At 45.2% G+C, this 19837-nt stretch overlaps 1 protein-coding gene across 4 annotated transcripts in view; it reads left to right on the top strand.

The window, feature by feature from the left end:
* Nucleotides 1–778: 778 nt before the first annotated feature.
* FLI1 (Fli-1 proto-oncogene, ETS transcription factor) overlaps nucleotides 779–19837 on the top strand; it is a 112646-nt gene continuing 93587 nt past the window's right edge. Inside the window, exon 1 of one of the 4 annotated variants that reach the window (XM_036930042.2) lies at nucleotides 779–894. Coding sequence is in view for 3 of the 4 variants with exons in the window: in XM_036930043.2 (XP_036785938.1) it covers nucleotides 2339–2397 (59 nt within the window). In the remaining variant the exon portion in view is untranslated. Of the gene's footprint in view, nucleotides 895–2104; nucleotides 2398–19837 lie in introns of those variants that run through there. The other 3 variants (XM_036930043.2, XM_036930041.2, XM_036930040.2) reach the window with 3 other exon arrangements.

Genomic DNA, 19837 nt, shown 5'->3' on the forward strand with positions numbered 1-19837 from the left:
GAAGAGCGAACCACGGGCTGGTGTCCTGGCTTAACAGCCTCAGTGTTTGCCCAGCACCAGGAAGGGGGCCCCCCGGTGGTGGAGTTGGATTCCTTTCTGACCGAAAAAAAAGGGGCGATGTGGCTGAGGGTGCCAGGTTTCTGGTCAGGTCCCTGCAGGCAGCCGTCTCCCCGCACCCTCCTGAAAAGCGCTGTTGTCGTTTGAAGGCCGGCAGAGTCTGGGCTGAAAAGGAAACAATTTGGGGTTTGAAAGGATGTAATTCATTCTTCCTTTCCCTTTAACCTCTTTCCTCTCTGGAAAGCATGTGGAAAAGCTGAAGGGAAGAGTGAGAGGGCAAGCGGCGGGGCCGAGGGGAGGAAAGGGTTAAGCCTGATTTCTTTTAATTGAACTCCAGAACTGGTGGCCCCAGGCAAAGGGGGGGACTGACCCCGCTAGCGGTAACCAGATGTGGCGGTCCCAGGGGAGCCCCGTAGCAGACCCCTGGATTGAGAAGCAGACAGGAGGGGGGGTCGGCTCGGCCCCCACCCCACCCCCACCTCACTCCCCATACACACAGTCTCAATTGCTGGCAGGCTACACCCGCCACTCCAGGTCTAGTCACGTTCAGACCCGCGTCTGTGTTCGAACCCAGAATTGGAGCTGAATTGATGAGACTAATTTCTAGAGAAGGGTGGGGGGAGGGAGGGAGGGAGGCGAGCGAGCTCTCTGGCTCAATTGCTCCAGAAGAAATAAAGAATTAATAAGTCACCTTTTTCGCTGCTGTGGACACCCCTTTTGAACATTTTCTTTCCAATTGACTCGGATCTCCTCTGGATATTTTTTTCCTCCTTCCCCTGGTGGACTCTTAAATAAAAGTGAGAAAGTCCCAAGCGTGGTCTGGAGAGCGTGCACAAGGTAACCTGTTTGGGAGGTCGGGGGAAGGGAGTCAGGCCGAGAACGCCCAGGGATCCGACCCTTGCTGCGCCTGGACTCCCGAGGCTGCTCCAACGGGAGCGTGCGGCGGCACTGCAGGGTAACGGGGGAGGTGTCCGGGTGCCGGGGCGGCCCAGGCGGCCCGGGGGGGAGGCCAGCCCCACGGCTGGTTGGCGATGATGGTTCGCAGCCCGGGACCCGGGGTATCAACCGGTGAGAAGTAGGCGTCTGTACGGCATTGTTGCGGGCTGGGCTCCGGAGACATGCTGACAGCGTGGAGGGAACGTCCCGCCGACGTGTAGGTTTCTTAGGGCCGGGGGGATAGCATTGCACCGGTGGCTCCGCCGGGCGCCGGGGCTTGGGCAGTCGGTTCCGGGGAAGCTCAAGGGGTTTGACCCTAGAAGGCGCTAATAGGTGGCCTAGGGTGCCGCGGGTCCCGGCCCTTGGCGGGCGCCTGGAACTCCCCAGGAGCAGACGGCCAAGGCGCACGGCCCCGAGAGCGCCCCTCTGCTAACAGTGCGCTGACAGCCTAGTCTGCGTCCCCGACGGCCGAAGTCCGTCTGAAACCGTCTGGAGTCCGCGTGGATGGGTGAGCCGCTCCGGGAGTCTGCGGTGACTGGGCAGCCAAGGGCCCGAGAGGAAAAATTCCGATTGGATGCAGTTTTTAGCGGTTGTTTTGCTTCGGTCTGCGTCCGGATCCTCCTGGGCAGTAGGCTCCCAGGATATCCCCAGCCCGAGTAAATTCTCCCATCCGCAACCCCCCAACGCCCCCAAAAAAGTTTGAGTCCGGCTGGAAAAAGCATTAATTAACGTATCTGTGGGAAGAAACGGAAAGTGAATGAGTCAGGAGGGCCACCTTCGGCCAACGGCCTGGGGAAAAGGAAGGAGGCCAAAGGCGTTTGGTTCTGGACTTTGGGGGAAGGTGTTGGGGGAGGGGGGTGCAGACTGCGGGAATCAGGGCACGGGCGCCGGGCGTGGACCCCGGCATTGTTCCCAGCTCGCTCTTATCTCCCGGGAGCAAGTATCCTGTGTGTGCCGCGCATGAATGTATCTGGGCATCTCGGCGTATATTTATATAGTGTGTGTGATGCGAAAAGCAGGACCAGCGGCGCGAAGGAAGAGGGGGGTGTGGGGGGAGGGAAGACGAGGGAGCAGAGGGGAGAGGAGAGAGGAGAGCGCGAGACACACACACACAGAGAGAGAGAGATAGAACTTCCTCTCCGGTTCGCAAAGTGAAGTCACTTCCCAAAATTAGCTGAAAAAAAGTTTCATCCGGTTAACTGTCTCTTTTTCGCTCCGCTACGACAACAAACGTGCACAGGGAGCGAGGGCAGGGCGCTCGCGGGGGCACGCGGGGAGGCCCGGGCGCCAGGGGGGCCGCGCCGGGCTGATCGCGGGGCTGCGAGGGCAGGCTGCAACCGGGTCAATGTGTGGAATATTGGGGGGCTCGCCTGCAGACTTGGCCAGATGGACGGGACTATTAAGGTAAGCGACCGGGCGGGCAGTGGGCGCGCGGCGGCGGGCGGGCTGGGCTCGGGCGCCAGGGTCCCGGAAGACGTGGCCGCTCTCCTTCCTTCCGCGCCCCGGCTCGCGCCGTCGCCTCCCGCGCCCGGGTGGAGAGTCTCACCCGCGTGGGTGACCCGCCCGGCTCGCCGCCGAGGGCGATCTTCCCCGCTCCCCTCGCCCCGAAGTGGAGCCCGGCTCCCTCCCAGCGCTCTGCCGGCCTGCCAGCCCGGGCGGCGGGAAACCCGGGGACCCCGGGCGCAGATCGATTCCGGGGGCCGGAGACGCTGGGTCCGCCACTCCCACCGGCAAGCAGGGCTCCCTGGCCCCGGCGCTGGGCACTCGCCTGGCGGCCGGCTTTCTCTCGCCCGAGGCCGGAGGCTGCGGGGCCCGGAGCTGCAGTCGCCACCAGCTCGGGTCCCTGCCCGGTGGGCCCTGGGGCGGGCAAGTGGATTGGTTGCAGGCGGATCGGGGTGCAAGTGTGTCTGGGGGTCTGTCTGAGGGGGTTCCTCTAGATGGAAGCCCTGTTTACATGTCAGCGCGGGCTGGTTTCCCTTCCTCTTGGTGTTAACTGTTGCCGGGTGCTCGGCGCCCGGGAGCTGCGGGCTCCCCGGGACTAGCGGGAGGGCCACGCCGCTCTTGGGGGCATCTCTCTGCACAGCCTGGGTCCGCGTCGCTCCGCCGCTCCTGGCTACCGGCACCCCGCGCCCAGGCGTGCAGCGGCACCAGGGCCAGGACTTCACCGGCTTCTCGAAGAGGGTCGCTGCTCCTCGTCTGGTGGCCGGCTCTGAGCCGGCAGCCTAGCCACTGCCCCGCAACCCCATCCTCACCCCACACCTCACCCCTGGGTCTCGGTTGCCAAGTGCAGCCGGGAGGGACGGAGGAGGGTCTGGGTTCCAAGTCAGCCTTCAGGAGGGTTGACTGCCTGCCCTTTCTGGAAGGGGGAAGTGGGGCCAGGAGCAGAGTGGAGGGACACCCCCTAACGTGACTGACCTTAGAGGACCAAGAGGAATGAATGGGGCCAGGAGGCCGCTGCGAGGCTGTCCCACAGCAAAGCAGGAGTCAGTCTGGAAAAACTATCAGGTTGGTGAGGTGGGGACTGGTAGAGCCCGCCATTCCCCAGAATCAAAGGAATCACTCCTCACTCAGGAGGCTGAGTAAGAGGAGGCTAAGATGTTGAACTTGGAGATTCAAGAGATTTTTATCATTTGGGTGGAGTAGTGGTTTTTATTTTCTAAGTTTTTTTTTTCTCTGAAAGTTAGAAATATGCTGACTTAGGTAAAAGGCACCAACAGAAGGAACTTCAAAATCTGGAGATGAGATAACTGATTGTAATGGGTTAAAGGGAGCCCGTGTGTGGCTGAGTTCCTCAAGTTTAAAGATCGTGGGTGAGGAGTGGGTGAAAGAGGATTTCTATAGTGAGGGTGGGCTAGTCACTGGTCATTGAACGCCCATTTCTCTTCATGTTGTGTGTGTGCAAGTGTCTGTGCATCTCTGGCTTGGCAATAAGATGCCCCAATGCAGAAAAGATTCCATGGTTAGGACACCGACCACATACCCAGAAGGCCCCTCTCTGATCAGGAAGGGTGGTAAAATGGCTCCAGGGTCTTGGTGTGGACACCCTAAGGAGAAGTGAAGCAATATCTCCATAATGCTCAGACCTCTAAGCACAGGCCCTGAGCAAAGGGAGGAAGCTGTGGTCTGTGTACCCAGGATGTGCTAACCTCTTTACATATACACAGAGGGACTGGCATGGCAGGCAGTGCGACCAGGCTTACACTAGGACCCTGGCACTTCATGCCATGGATGGGAGTAAAGGCCTTCCTTTTCATGTGGATGGTAGGAGCCTGTGAGTCCCTCCAAACCCTCCCCAGGGATACCCTGTTCTCTCATCCAGGTTACCTGACTCTGCAGAGCCGTGGCTTTTTAAGCTTTCTTCAGACCCAACAGTTCTGAAGGACTAAGTCTTTAGAGTATACTGCAGTATTTAAATTGTGTGAAAGCCACAGTTTCCTGTTCATGTATGACCTTTGGATCTTGGGGTTCCCAGACCCCACTCCTACAATGGCCCAAACACTGCTTGGAGGGGACAGTGGATAAGGAGAGGCCACCTGACTTCTGGTTTCCATGTGAGAATGTGCAGTTCATTAAACCTGTTTGAGTTTCAAAATCTTTGTAAAAATGAAACAGTAGGACTAAGTTACCTCCACAATAGTTTCTTTCCAATCCTTTCTGTTCATAAAACATCATGTTCATAAAATGTTTTTATAAGAACATGTACCTAATGTCTACAAAATCCAGCTCTATAATAATAAGGCACTGTACTCCACTTCTAATTTGTAGACACAAATCCAGAATGTGTTCCCAGTTTGAATGGCCTTGACAAATCCCCTTTGAATACTTCTGGGATGTGATTTTTGTGCACCTGCCTATTTCTTCCTCAACTATAAGACATGTCTGTAGTTCAGAATACCTATGGCTCTCAGCACTGAGGGTATTTGGTCCAGGATGCAGGGAAGCCTGGCTCTCTTTGCAGAAGAAGCCCTCTATTTTGTGCATAATTTGCACAACTCCGTGCAGTTTCAGAATCTCAATCTTGTTGCTCTTGTTCTAAGTCGTTTAGTATTATGTTCTCTCTCCTTTCCAAGATTGTCTTCTGGGAAGGCTCTGAGTATCACTCTGAGAGCACCCAAATTTTCAGGAGCCATTCTATTTGCCAAAGACACATTAACCTGCAATATTAAGCAACACCCTGTCCCACCTCTGCTCCTCGCAGTGATATTATCAGTGTTGGAAATCACATGATACTGGTTGATGCTTTAAGAAATGACCTGGTTTCAGAAACTACATGTTGGTTCTAGGCAATGTTCAACTGAATCTAATTATTTCATCTGTGAGAGTTTGACCCACTGCACATAGTGCCGTTAAAGGAGGAGAAAAAATCAGAGGCGATGCAGACCTGGTGAATGAAATAAGGAAATGAACAGAAAATCTGAGTTCATTCTCAGCTCTGCTACTCAGTTGTTGTGTACCCTAAAGCAAGGCCCTTAGCTCCTTGAGCCTCAGGTTCCTCATCTATAAAATGCGGACAAAGTATCTCCTTGCTTTGTTACAGTGAGGATTAAATAAAGTCTGGTATCTTAGTTGAATGTACATTAGTTGAATTTTCCTTTGGGGGTAGCAGATTGTGGGGATCAGTTGGTCAAAAAATAGATCACAGGTGTACGTTTACCATAAGACAGATTTCATTAATTCAACAAATATTCATTATGTGGCTATTATGTTCCAAAGCTCCACTGTATGTGTTGAGGATAAAACAGGGATCAAAACTCAGCTGGAGTTGGCACTCTAGTGGAGATAGCAGATGCATAAATGCATAAGTAAATAGCTGCATGTCCGGGATGATGCATCTTCTGAAAAATAAAGCAGGTTAGAGGCTAGAAAGTGATGTAGCTGACTCAGCCAGGATGGTCAGGGAGGGTCGTTTGAACAAAGCCACAGTTGAGCACACCTGCCATCCGTGCCTATCCTCTGCCTCAGGAGAGGGCAGCGCCATACAACCAGCAAATGATGGTAGGTCACATGGGACAGAGGCTGAGGTGACAGCATCGGAAACCGGCACAGTCCCTGTGTTGGTCAAGCCCAGGAGCCCCGCTTGCGTCCTCAGGCGCTTCAGGAGAGTGTATCCCAGAGGGGCTGGGTGGGAGCGGCAGAGTGAGAAAGACTTGGAAACAAAGACTTTACTTCTGTCCTCAAAAAGCGTTGCTGGCCTTCCTGCTGAAAGGGAACCCCGCCCCCACCTCCCTCCCACCTTTTAACCTTCATATCAACATCACTTTCAGGACCACTCCAGGCAAGACAGCCAGTCAGTTTATCTGTCCCCATGACAACATACAATTGCTTCCCTCAGGTGAATCCTCTTTTGTTTGTGAATAATTTCCACCAACACCCTACCACCACCAGCTCCGCCCCAACCCTGTGCCCCAAAAACAAACAAAAACCCTTCCTTCCACTTCTGCTGCTATTCAAATTCTAGTTTACAGGTTTGCAACTTTCGTGCTTTGGAAATTATTTAGCTTGACAGTCTCATTTTATGGGTGGAGAAACTGAGGCCCAGAGTTGTGCAATGTATTATTCAAGATCTCACAGCTAACTATCAACAGTCACTGTGAGAATTCAAGGCTCCTAACCCTCAGACTAGTGTTCTTTCCACTATAACATGAAGATTTCATTGCTTTCATTACGTTATTATGAATTATAATATGCCTGGTAGGCAGTGTGTGTGTGTGTGATACAGAGACAAAGAGAGAGACGTCTTTAAAAGAAAAGCATCAAGAATTTGGCACTGAAGACTAAAGATATTTCTGTTATTTAGTGAAAAATGCACTACCATCTTGAATTATTTCCATACTTTAAAAAAGAATCCAAATTTTCAGATAGTATTTTTATACAACTGCTTTCCACAATAAATCATTTTCCTATACAAGCAAGGTCTCTGTTACCTGGAGGCAACAAAAAATAGAGTATTTTACTTAAATAACCACAAGCCTCTCTACAGACCAGAGGCAGGTAGGCTGGATTCTTATTTTAATTCTTTTAACAATTGAATATTTGTCTATTTAAGTAAAATTTATTCAGATGCATTAGAACATCTTATGGATCCACCTTCTAGACTGTGTGGTAGATAGTCTTGAGTAAAAAACATAAAAGATTTAGAATTCTGATGTCTCCTTCTATTTGTGGTAAATCAATTAACTTGGTATTGGTTTTAAAAAATGTTGGTTTAAAGCAAACATATTTTTTAGAAATGTAGCATTAGTTTAATGCTCCTACTGAGTTGCCTCAGCAAAAAGTAAGTTGGGAAAAATTTTATGCTGACAAGCCACTAGACAGGATTTTTAGTGGACTGAGGCCTTTAATCCTCCCTCAAATTTCAGAAAATATCCCCAAATTGTAAGTCAACACTAGGCCATCGGCAAAGTCCTAGTCTTTTCTGGGAGAAGTCTCATCCTATCTGAAACTTGTTAGGCAGATTTTCATATTAGAGACCAGCTCTCTAGGGTTAGAATGGAAAATCTATTATTTTTGTTCATGTTGGACAACCAGCTGCATTATGCAGGTATAGAGTGTTTGTGTTTTGTTTGTCTTTCTTTTGTTTTGAGTAACATGACTTCTTTTTTTGGCCTGTACTTAAAACAGTCTTCCTAAGTCTATCTTTTGCTTGTTGTTTTGTGACAAATTGAGGAGGCTAAAGGACATTGGCTGCACTACACACACACACACACACGCGCGCGCGCACTCACAAAACCTTCAGCCAGCCTTACTAGCTTTTTTAGTAATCTCAGAGCAGTGCAGGTGTCTTTCCTCTGCTGAAGACTACACCCTGTTTCATTTTCTGTTGCCTTAATGATTTATATATATAGTGTTCATCCCACTCCTGTATTCATTCATCAGTGGGATGGTATTACTAAATGATGTTCGACTGATCTGGGAGCCCTGACCTCAGTAACCTGCGTACTTGGAGATGTTTCCCCTAGAGGCAATGGATGGGGTCTGTCTATCCCCACATTGTCCCCTTAGGGCCACTATCCTGGAAGTTTGACAGAACTAGACAACCTACGGAATAACCTTTACCTATAACTTTAGCCTTATTGGCACTGTAAACTGATGCCAGCCAAATTAATGCAAATCAGTAAGATCTATTGCATGAGTATTATGCAGGGTGGCTAAGAGCTGTCAAGATACAATGCCAGTGGTACAGGGCTGGTGCTGTGTGTATGCGTGTGTGCGTGAGCACACAGTGGCATGTAGTGAGCATTATGCTAACCTCCAGGAAGGAAAGGGCAACTTCAGCCAGAGAGTCAGAGAAAGAGCTAGCTAGTATCAAGACCTTTATATAGCCTCTTTGGTTTACGAAGCACTTGTACATACACCCTTGGATTTAATCCTCACAGCAGACCCATGGGAGGACATTTTATTACATTTCTGTCTTATATGGGAGAAATTAATGCTCAGAAAGGTTGGGTAACTTGCCTGAGATGATGGCTAATAGGTAACAGAGTTGGGTTTCAGGCTCAGTGTTTCTGATTCTAGAATACTGGCTTTTTCTACACACCTGCCACATTGTCTCTTGACGTAAGTGGACCATGACCTCAGCTTTGAAGGATGGGTAGGACTTGCACAGGAAGACTTGACTCAAGGGCTTTCTAGGAAAGGGGGATACTTCAGTGGGGAGGAGCATTGCATATGAGGGAGGAGGTAGGAGTGGAAAGATTGGATGGAGGATCCTAAATATCACACAAAAAGCTTGGATCTTATAAAATAGAAAGAAAGGAGGAATCACAAAGTATTTGATAGAGGAGTGATCTACATAGCTGTTCACATTTTTTAAGAACAGAATCCTTCCTATTTTTACCCTATTCATTAGGAAATGGAGATGGGAGTGGCCCCATCACTTATCAGAGGCCACAAGAAGTGAGTAGCAGACAGAATTAGACAACCAGAGACAGGTTCAGGTAACCAGCCCATGCTCTTGGCTGTCTTTACAGATATCTGTTTATTAAATACGGAGTCAAGGGAGAGAGGAGAAACTATTTCACCAGATCTCATAAAAATGTGATTTTCCTTTCACTCCTTAAGGGTATCTTCTTTTGCAGAGTTCTGGAGATTTCCCCACAAACTGCCTTTTCCACTGGGTCATCTATCCTGGGCTACAACTTTAGTTCCCTCTGAGAATGAGTCAGCAGATGGTAATTGAGAAAAGATGAAAGATTGTTTCTCTGGAGCTCAAATCAAATTTCTAAGGAAATTCAAACAGGGCTGACATACTTGATTGGACCCATCAACTCATTTAGAGATACTGACATTTCACCCAAGCAAACCAAAAATTCAGAGAGTTATCACCATCATTCCAAGTAAGATTGGAGACTGAGTCTTCAGATACATTTTTTGGATAACTCAGTTGAACTTTACACAGTTTCAAAATTGCTTATACCTATAAAAATGAGCCAAAATACTGAAATATTTAAGAGAGTTTCCGTATTTAGGGAACAATGTGCCTGCCTTTAGTTTATGATCAAAATCCCAGCATATGTAAATTTTTCCAGCCTCTTCCTAGAGAATGTAGACTTGAAAAGGAAGTGCTTTCCCAAGAGCAGGACCCATTTATTAAGACAGTGCCATGTGTCCGAGGTAATGAAAAGCCCTATGCCACTTCTCACTGTACACAGCAAAAGGCCAGGATTACACATTCTATGGGAGCTTTAACCTTGCATTTCTAGACATGTGTGGGTTTCACATGTTTATAAAATCTAACATTCCAGTAGCAGGGCTGTTACATCTGAATGTATGGGTATTCATTGAATTTATGTGTGAAGGAAACTGGGAGTGAACGATTTTGCAGTATGCTTCACGTAGCAGAAATGTGAAAACAAACAGGTTAATATAAAAATTACCATGTCTTTAAGTTAGTGCTGTTAGAATCTCTAGAAATGCATATAGTTAGGTTGAAATCCTTATGCCAGAAGAGTCATTGCGTCTTCAGGCATTTATCACTTAATTCATACACATTCTTTTATTCATTCAACCAGAAGTTGAATAATGCTGGCTGTCAGGCACCGTGCTCAAGAGAACACCATGTGCATGAACAAGAACAAGATGCCTATACTATTTCTTCCAGACCTTTAGAGAGTAGAGGTTTCTCTGCTTTCTGATTTTAAGCTCTGACTATTGGAGATGCCAAAAAGCAATACTCTTTGGGGATAATCTTTATTTGTGGCTTTTTATTATAAGGAAATTTAGGCACATTTTCCCATGGGTAACACCCAACTTACAATTTCCATTGCCCCTTTCAGTCTTGGTGTTCCTAGTCCATTATATGGACATTTGGGGAAGACTAGGGCTTCAACCAAGGAAACTCCTTATTACTCTCCCTTCTTCAACTTTTGTTCCTCTACCTATATATCAGTGAAAAACACCATGAATTAAGATGAAAGATAAATGAGAAACTGAGAAAGAATGTGTCTCATACATAAAACAAAGGGTATATGTCCTAATATACAGACTACTTACAAATCAATAAGAAAAAGGCCACTTAGCAGAAAAGTAACCAAAAATGCTGTGAATAGACCATGCTAGAAAAAGAAATACAAATGGTCAATAAGCATGTGAAAAGAACAAGGTGCATGAAGATATTCAAATGGAAATAATGAAATTCCAACATTTATCACCTATGAGGACAGGAAAGATTAAAACAGTTCAATAATCCTCCCTCATAATAGAAAGAATAAGGGGAAATGTTACTCTCTAACCCTATCAGTGGGAAGCAAATTTGGCACAGTCATTCTGGAAGATAATTGGGAAACATCTACTGAAATGTTAAATATTTGTACAAGTTTTATAATAATTCCAATCCTAAAATGTATCTTTTAGACATGTTCATTCAGATTCCAAAGGTACAAAGATACAAGATCATTCAGATACAAGATGTTTATTGTAGCATTGTTTGTATTGGCAAAAATTGTGAAGAATCTAAACATCCATCCGTAGGGAACAAAAAAACACATGATGGAAGATTCATGAAGGAAAATACCATACAGCCACCAAATGGAACAAAATCCATTGTCTATATACACCAATTTAGAAAGTTCTCTGACATATATTATCACTATGGAAAAAAAGGCATATTACAAAATGTGGGGTCCCATTTCTGTAAAAAAAAATGCACAAAAATGTATGACTATGCATAGACAGTTTCTGGAAAGATACACAAAAAGCTATTAACAGTGGCTGCCTTTGGGCAGGGAGAAGTAGCCTTTTACTTTTCCACTTTGCTATTCCACTTGAGTAATATTTGATTTTTTAAATCATTAACATATATCACTTTTATAATTTTTAAAGCTGGTGTAAAAAATAAAGAGGGATTATTAGAAATAGACTTGTAAGAAATGGGCTGAGCACCCATAATTCAAGCCCAGATGAGCTGATCTCAGACACTTAAGGATCCCATTTTGTAGTAAATACAGAGAAAAACTGTCCAACCCCAGATCTGGAGAGTGGAAGTCTAGCCTCAGCTCTGCCCCAAATGAGCTATAGGATCTTAGGCAAGGCACTCCACTAATTCAGTGTTATTCCCTGTGAACTTGCTAATGTTAAAGAGTTTCTTATGTATAAAATGAAGGTATGGTTTCAAGATTTCCTTTCAGCTCCCATGTTTGTTAGATTCTGATCCCAGGCAGGCTTTTAACACATTTCTTATTTTGAGGTGTGGGTGATTGAGCCTCTCCTAGAAGTTCTAGCTGGGCCCATGTGGCTCTTCTCTGCAATCCCAAGGCTAAGTTTGCTGAATGATCCTCGAGGCCCCTTGAAGGCTGGGGCTCTTAGGAGGGGCTTTGTGAATTTCTCTGAGCTGGTTGTTTTTAGTACCAAGTGACACAGGAGCTGTGCTAATCCCTTTGCATTAATGCAAACTAAGAATAGGGCCTGACTCTGCTTTGGGGTCTTACACGCTCTTTTCCAAAAGTTGGTCTCCTTTGAAAGCCAAAGTACATTTGGCCCCAAGCGCCTTTCCTCTGGACTTTTAAAAAATCCTGTTTAATTGAAGGGAAATTGAATTCGCCTGGTTTTGATTCATTTACACTTAACTCTTAAAAAAACGATATTTTGGAGGACTTATTTGATGTCCAAGAAGAATGTTGAGCCTCTTAATGAGTTTTCTGTAAGGCTTTTTTTCTTCCTCTTAAAACAGGAAGTGGTGCTCTGCCCTGGACAAACACAGGCGACCCTGAAAGGCCTCAGCTCAGTGTGAAGCTGTATCGCCCACCATCTCACATGAGCCCCAAGGGCCCTGGCGAAGGCCTCTCTTTACCCGCTCCTGGCTCACTCGCTTTCCACCTAAGTGGGTATAACATTGAGGAGGAGCTCCATAGTCCTAAGAATAAAAAGAATAAGCTATTTATCCAGCTCTTCATGCCAATATCTGTGTTCACCTTTGTGGACATCCTCACACTTGATCCTTGTAACAACCCTATGGCGTATGTATCATTTTCATTGTAGAGAGGTGAAGTCACTCACCATGGTCATAAAGGTAGCAAGTGGGAAAGCAATAATTTGAACTTAATCCTGTTTGCCTCCAAAATTCATAGAGCTTAGCCCCTTTGAAACGTTGTCAGATTGACTCACACATCCATCAAATTTAGAACTCCAAACCCGACCCATTTATTGAGGACCGCTTGGTTTTGTTGCTGTTTGCTGTGTCCTTCAGTCTAAGTGACCCGCCTGCCGTCTGTGCTGGTCAGATTCGTGGTGCTGCTCATTTCCCCACCACGTTTTACTCAAGAAAGCCCAAGTCCTGTGCATCTCCGGTAAGGCAGCCTTCCTGACTCTGCCAACAATCCAGCGAGGACGAAACGGGCAGGTGTTTGATAGGAATGAGCTAAGGAGATGATAAAAAGGAAAAGGTTCGGAGTTCAATAGCGAATAGTATGTTCTGTGACTTGACCAATACTTCCTCCCTACCCTCCTGCCTTCCCCCCTCCTTTTCTCTGGCCACTAACTCTTGCTCTCCTTTTCATTCTGTTTCACTCCTATACACGCACAAACTACACACACATTTTTAAAAAAAGGTGTAGGGGGACGTTACACAAAACACAAAGAAGGGAATGTTTTGCAAGGTTAAAAGGAAATCATCGAGAAAGGCTACCTCAGGCTCCGGTTTCTCCTGAATAGCATTTCTTGTTCTTTCAAGGCTGATTGACTTATAACTGCATCCACAGCAGCTCCTTTTATCAGCCCAAGTGAGACTTCCTGTGGGCTGGCCCAGCTTCCTGATGTATTTCCTTTTTCCTTTGGCAGAACAAAGAAAACCATAGCTCCAAGGATCCCTTGGACCAAACAGAATTTAGCACTGAAGAACCTATTATTTTGAAATTTTCATTCTCAACGTGAAGGGCAGAATGCCTGCCTGGGTGTTTTTCCCAGCATTCTGTACAGTGTCTTGATGGACCCCATGTGCAAGTAGCAGGAGTCAATGAGCCACTTGAACTCATCCTAAGTTGTAGTTTGATTTCATTCAAAGAGGGGAAATTAGCTCATTCTCCTCACAGTGCATGGGCACCCTGACCTCATATACATATATACCTTCAACACTTGCACGAACATTTTTGTTTATAGGGTTTACTCTTTTGTTACCCTTATAGGATGTAATAGGTCAGCAAAGAAACTCTCTTTTTTAGAGATTTCAATCTATCTGTTTGAAGTTATAACTCTAGAAGCATGCATGTAAGAAAAGAAGTTCAAAGTATATCCACAGGGTCACTGACATCATTGAAGAAGAAATTCCAGAAACTGGGATAAAGGTGTTGCTTCCCTGTTTTGCAGGGAGTATACCATATTGCTCCTTACACTGGGTCTCACCATCTTCTCTACACAAAACACAAAGCTCTTATTTCTGGAAGACCTTTAGGCATAATGCAGGGTAATAAGGGAACACTATTAAGAAGTTGCTTGTATCTCTGTCATATCTTACAAAGCAAGTATCACAAGTTGCCAACTTATAGCACACTCCAATACTCTTAGAACATCAAAGCCCATTGCACAGAAGAGACAATTGAGGCTTCCAGATGTGATGTGTCTCAAGATGAGAACTGAGCAGAAGTCACTTGAGGCAAACTTAGGTATTCATGGATCAAAACAACACAGTCCGCAGTAAAGGTGTTTCCAGATGCAAAGATGGCAAGACTCATTGAATCCACAGGCATTTGTGTTTTCTTTGTTTATTGCTCTTATTTCCTGACTGTTGTGTAATGCTCCTGGGGAATTGAAGATGGCACTCTCTGTGAGAACCATTAGGCAGTTAAGCAATCATGCAACCACCCAAATGTTACTAACATCACCTTTTCTTTTTATAAAAATAATTGATTTGAAATGGAAAATATCTGAAATTGAAGTATAGTTCCCCTTGCAAGAGACATATTTTTAAAACAAAAACATTAATTCATCATTAATCCATACTGATTTCTCCCAACCCAATCCTCAATGTAATCATCTCTGGATAGAAAGGGGTTGGAGGGGTATTTGCAAAGAGGAAAAGTACTCAGAAACTATATGGAATGAGGGGAGTGTGTGAGGTGGATATGGTGTTTAGGGTGTTACACCTCACATAACCTGCTTTGGCCTTGCCTAGGGGAAGGGTTAGGATGACTGCCCGTGGACATACAAGCCTGAGCTCTCCCTTTTCCTGACCCTATGCTCTGCCACCAGGTCTGTGCCCAGGTCCAGGACCAGTCAGGAATTCTAGGACAAAGGTCCATGCATTATCTCATGCAGCTCCCGCAGATAATGCTATCTGTAGAGAAGCATATTACTGACCCTGGCGTTCCCCACAATAAGAGCCTGCTTGGCCAAAAGGCACAATCAATCTTGATCAAATAGTGTCTTTGATGTAACACAGGACTTGCCTAGGGGCCAGGGAACTTCAAGGGTACCTGTACTTCGTATACTTTTCTAGAATGGGGAGGAGAAAGAGCACTTTTTTACTTTTCTGGAAATGTCCTTTCAGGAAACTGGCTTGTAGAGAATTTCCCTAGGTGCCTCAGGGAAGGCATCCAGGCATTTTTATTTGCTGCCCTGGACACTGGAGCTCTACACTCTGTCTTCTGGAGATTCGTGGATCTCTGCATATTTCCACATCTGAAGTGTGGTAAAAGGGCACTGGGGTCATCCCTTCCTAGCTCCCAGAAGGTCTTGTAGACAAGCCATGATCAAGCACCAGAGCTGGGTTTGGAGCTCATCAGGATTAATAATGTCTTCCCATCAGTTTGGGCCTGGTATGACCCAGAATTTTCTCTGCCCAGATTTTTAAACCCGGTGTGGATTTCATGGGAAATTTAACACGCCTGTTTCTGATTCACTTCCAATTAAAGGTTCAAAATGCTGGTTTTGTAAGAGCTCTTTGATAAATCAGATTCTGGTTGGCTCATCTTTGTTTCCTGTTAAAAGTGCTCAGAAGTTGAATAAATGTTGCTCAGACATTTGCATGCTTAATTATTAAAAATAATTGGAAACAGGAGAGAATGTTTTACTAGTGTGCACAAATAAGCACATTTAGGGGAAAGAAACAGATGCCGTTGGTGAAGGTGAACGCCTGTGGAAAAGCAGGGGTGTCAGTGAAGGTGGGTACATTGGGGTGTGCCTTCCCTGGGAGGGAAGAGTGGCTTTGAGCTCAGTCCACTGGAAGAGTCCGGAGAGTGTTACATGAAACAGGAGTGCCTCCTGATGTAGTCGGTTGGCATCAACAAGCCGTCAGTTGAGTGGCCAGTCTCATTGGAGATGGAACACGTGGAGTGACATTTTCTAGATGCTGATGCTGTTTTCAACTTTCTTCTGATTGGTGGGAGTTAGTTGTCTGCAATTATGGTGAGCCTCAGTCTTCACCTCCTTCCTCAGTCATTAAAAACCTATCTGGGTACCCCTCTGCACTAAATGCAGTGGAGGCTAACAAAGCCGATCCATGCTCCCCTGGGAGGAGTCCCATATTCTATGTAGGGCTCTGTCCCTCTGAAGTGTAAAGCAGGCACCGTGTTTGCGTAATCTGGGCTCTGTTCCTGGTTTTGACTTAGGCTGACTGGGTGACATTGGACAAGTTACTCTCCTTTTCTTAACCTCAGCGTCTCCATCCACTCAATAGGCTTAAAACTACTAGTAGTACAGTTCTCTTCTCCCATGGATTTGACAAAGATCTGGAGTGGTGAGTTGCTTTGAATTTCTTGGAGAAAAATATTAATCAATTACTACAATTTGCCTAACTATTGGGTGGCCCCTTAGACGGCTGTTCTTGTAGTCAGTTGTGAATCACGCAGCATTTCCATTTCTGAGCCTTATTTGGTCTTTTTACTAAGGAGAGATTGCTCCTCTCTCTTCGTTGTCAGGGGCAAGTTAACCATATTGCAGTTGGCTAGAGTTACAAAATGAAACTTTACGTTCACACAAGGGAAAGTGGGAATGCTGTATGCTGTGTGGTGCTTGTTGCCTGATAAGAAGGAGGACACAAAACTTTTATGGAGGCTGGCAGTGGGAGGCTGGAGGGTCTTGCAATTTCTTGGGATGGTGGCAGAATGGTTCCAGGATGAAAGCCTTGTGCAATTCGGAGATAGTTAAGATGGCATGGTTAAGATGTGCAATTTGAAGTGTGAAACTCTAGGTTTAAACTCATTTATTTGCTGTGTGATCTTGGGCCAGATATTAACTGTCCCAGTCTTCTCCTGTCCTATCTGTAAAATAAGAAGAGTAGTGGTATTAATAATAAGCAATATTAAACTTTCCACCTGCCTTACTAATTATAAGAATCAGAAGAGGTGCAGAAGTCAAAGCACTTTGTAAAGTGCTGTGTAAATGCTAGTTATTGTTATCTTAGTTATTTTTCTCATCCAGGTTAAGTGTTTGAACTTAACAGAGAATAAATGCTGCTTGAATTGAATCCACTGGGTTGCTTTTTTCAGCTTCACTGACTCCAAAGACTTTCATGCGTTTGGTTACATTTGTCAGTTAGCTACATATTCATATGTCTTTGCCCCGTGTAGACCCTCTCCCCTAGGAATGCACCAGGACAGACCAAACATCACATATTCCTCCTTTCCCTCCCTCATATCCGGCCATTGTTCTACTCCTGAAACTCCCATCCCAATCAATGGGAGTTTTACGTAAAAACTGATGGCAGGATATGAGTGCAGCTTCAGGAATTCCAGGCTTGTGCTGCTGATAAAGACTTGTGTCAAACTGAAAACACCAGAGAAACAAAATTCTCCAGTCCAACCTGTGCTTCTCAGTTGTTTTAGGGTTGTCACTGCCTTTAAAGAGTCAAGAACCCTCCTAGAATAGAAGATACATATCTTTTACAACATTCCCTCATGAGTCATTTTTAGATGCCCATCTAGCTAGCCAGACACCCTCTGGCTCCCTGGCTCATTGACCTGCACCACCTTCTCTCTCATCTTCTCCATGTCCTTGTGGTGATGGGGTAAGGGGATCCGGGGCCAGGCCTAAAGTTGGTTCATTCAGAGGGGCGCTAACATGTCTGTCTTCTAGATGCTCAGCTTGACCATCCCCTTCCAGAAAGAAGAATTTTCTAACTTAGAAGGGACTGTGGAACTTGATCCCTCATCAAGGATGTGAATTTGTTTGGGTTGTGATGGTCGATATCCTATGCGACAAAGCTACTAATAGGTTTGACTGACTTAAGTAGGTGAAGGGATGGCAGAATGAGAGAAGTAATTTTCCTGGAAGGTAGTATTTCACTGGTGTGAAGTCAGGACTAGCAGTGGGTCTTCTCACACCCAGTAAGACTAGACGAGGCAAGCTAATTCTTTATTCTCATAATACATCACCAGTATTTTAGGAAAGCTTGTGTCTCTGTCTTCCGTGCTACACTACACACCCAAATATGATTATGTGACCAGAAGTGAAGAGCAGAGGAAGAACATTTGCTTGTTATTCTACCAACACTGACATAGCTACGTCATGAACAGGTAAAGAAAGAAAAATGAGGTTGACTCTTCATTTTAAAGTGCTCATCTGGCTAGTTAGGATTGAGATTAAGAGCTTCTCCTTAAATCTTCCCTGAGTGTGTTGAGTTATGTATTAAGGTTTTATTCCTGGCTGAGAGAATTAGAATTTGAAATCCATGGCGCCAGACGTTGAACTGCTCAGATGCTGATCTGTGGTTCTTTAGGAACCACAATAAGATCAGTCCTCCTGCCCTTCTCTCATGAAAAGAAATGATCGACAAGATGTTGATGCTGTATTGAAGGAGCATTCCATGGTTTTCTACATCAAAACCAGAGTGAAGGGAAAGAGATTAGAGCATCTCAAATTATGAAGGACATCTCACACAATGGAAATAAATGCAGCCTTTGCAGGAATCTCATTTTGTTTGACAGCAGCGTCTATCTTTGTGAGGTTGGATTATACATAAGGGCTCTGGACAAACTCATCGTCCTGCCATCTTTACTATGTCCCATGTTTTGCCTAAACCTTTACAGATTGGATGTCATAGCTAATGACTAATCTATTTCAAGTAAATTTAAATTTCTGGCTTTAAATTTGATTCGGGCAGAAGGGAGCAATATTTTCTTGGGCTGCAGAAGGCTCAAACATTTCCATTTTGAAAGTACTGATGCATAGGACACTTCATGAGAGGTATAGCTCTTGCATCATTTTTAGGGTAAGAGATTTGGGAAACTTCATTGGTATTTCTCAACCTGTTCTTAACCTTACCTTAAAGTCAAAAGAAAATGGAAGATGAATAAAATTGTCTTTATCAGGGCTGTCCGATAGAACTTTCGGCAAAGATGGAAGTGTCCTATTCTCCGCTGACCAATGTGGTAGCCACTAGCTTAGCTAGTCAAGTGGTTGCTGAGCACCTGAAATCATGGCTAGTGCAAAAAGGAACTAAATTTTTAATTTTGCTTCATTTGATTTTAGTTAATGTAAATTTAAATAGCCACATGTGGCTAGCGGCTCCTGAGTTAGACAGTGTTAAGTCTATCTAAATTCAGGTCAAAGATGTCATAACTCTGAATTCAGTCTGAATGTACATTCACATGGATAATTTTTACCTGAGCTAGCAATGTGTTGTCCGCATGAAGAGTAAGGCTTCCATTTACTCTTTTAACTAACATCAAAGAAAAATAAAATGAGAAGTGAATTTTTCAGCATTCCACAGGAACTACCAATGTTGTCCTGGGGCTGAAATTAAGGTTTCACCCCAATCTCCTTGCTTCATCACCCATTCTGTGCTGACCTTTAAGAGTATAATGCTTCATTTTCCCTTCTGTGAAATGGTGACATTTGGGATTTATCATGAGGATATTCACAAATTATGGTTAAATGTATGTTGGGCTTGTCAAAGAAAGATATGGGCTTTTTCTATATAGTTTTTCATTGAAAAACAACCTCAGCAAAAGAGAATCCTATATAACATGGTGATTTCAGTTTCCTCGTTTATAAAATATTGGCATTGTGCTAACTTTTTTTCAGGTAATTTTCAGCTCTAATGTTTATGCTACCCTGAATGTATGGTTTCCTATAATATAGGATTACATCCTATTAACAGATGGTTGGTGTTTCTACTTCCCAGGTTCTTATAATCCATTGTAGGAAGATTTCTCCATAAATATAAATGGGAGTGAATCAAGTCATTTAGAAAATAACCAGCTAGAGTGGTGGTCTTCGAATCCAGTTTCCCCTCCAGCAAGAATCCCCTAGGTTTGTGTGCTTCCAAGGTACTCTCAGTAACCCAGATCCACATGCTTTTGTAGCTCCAGGACATGAAGCAATTTCTCTCTTTCCTTCATGGCCCTCATGCATGGATAATAGAAACATATGACATGCTTTTCCTGCTGTGGCTTTGGAGTTCTCATGAAGAATA

The sequence above is a fragment of the Manis pentadactyla genome, chromosome 13 (genome assembly GCF_030020395.1).
Source record: "Manis pentadactyla isolate mManPen7 chromosome 13, mManPen7.hap1, whole genome shotgun sequence".
In the NCBI taxonomy this organism is placed as follows: Eukaryota; Metazoa; Chordata; class Mammalia; order Pholidota; family Manidae; genus Manis; species Manis pentadactyla.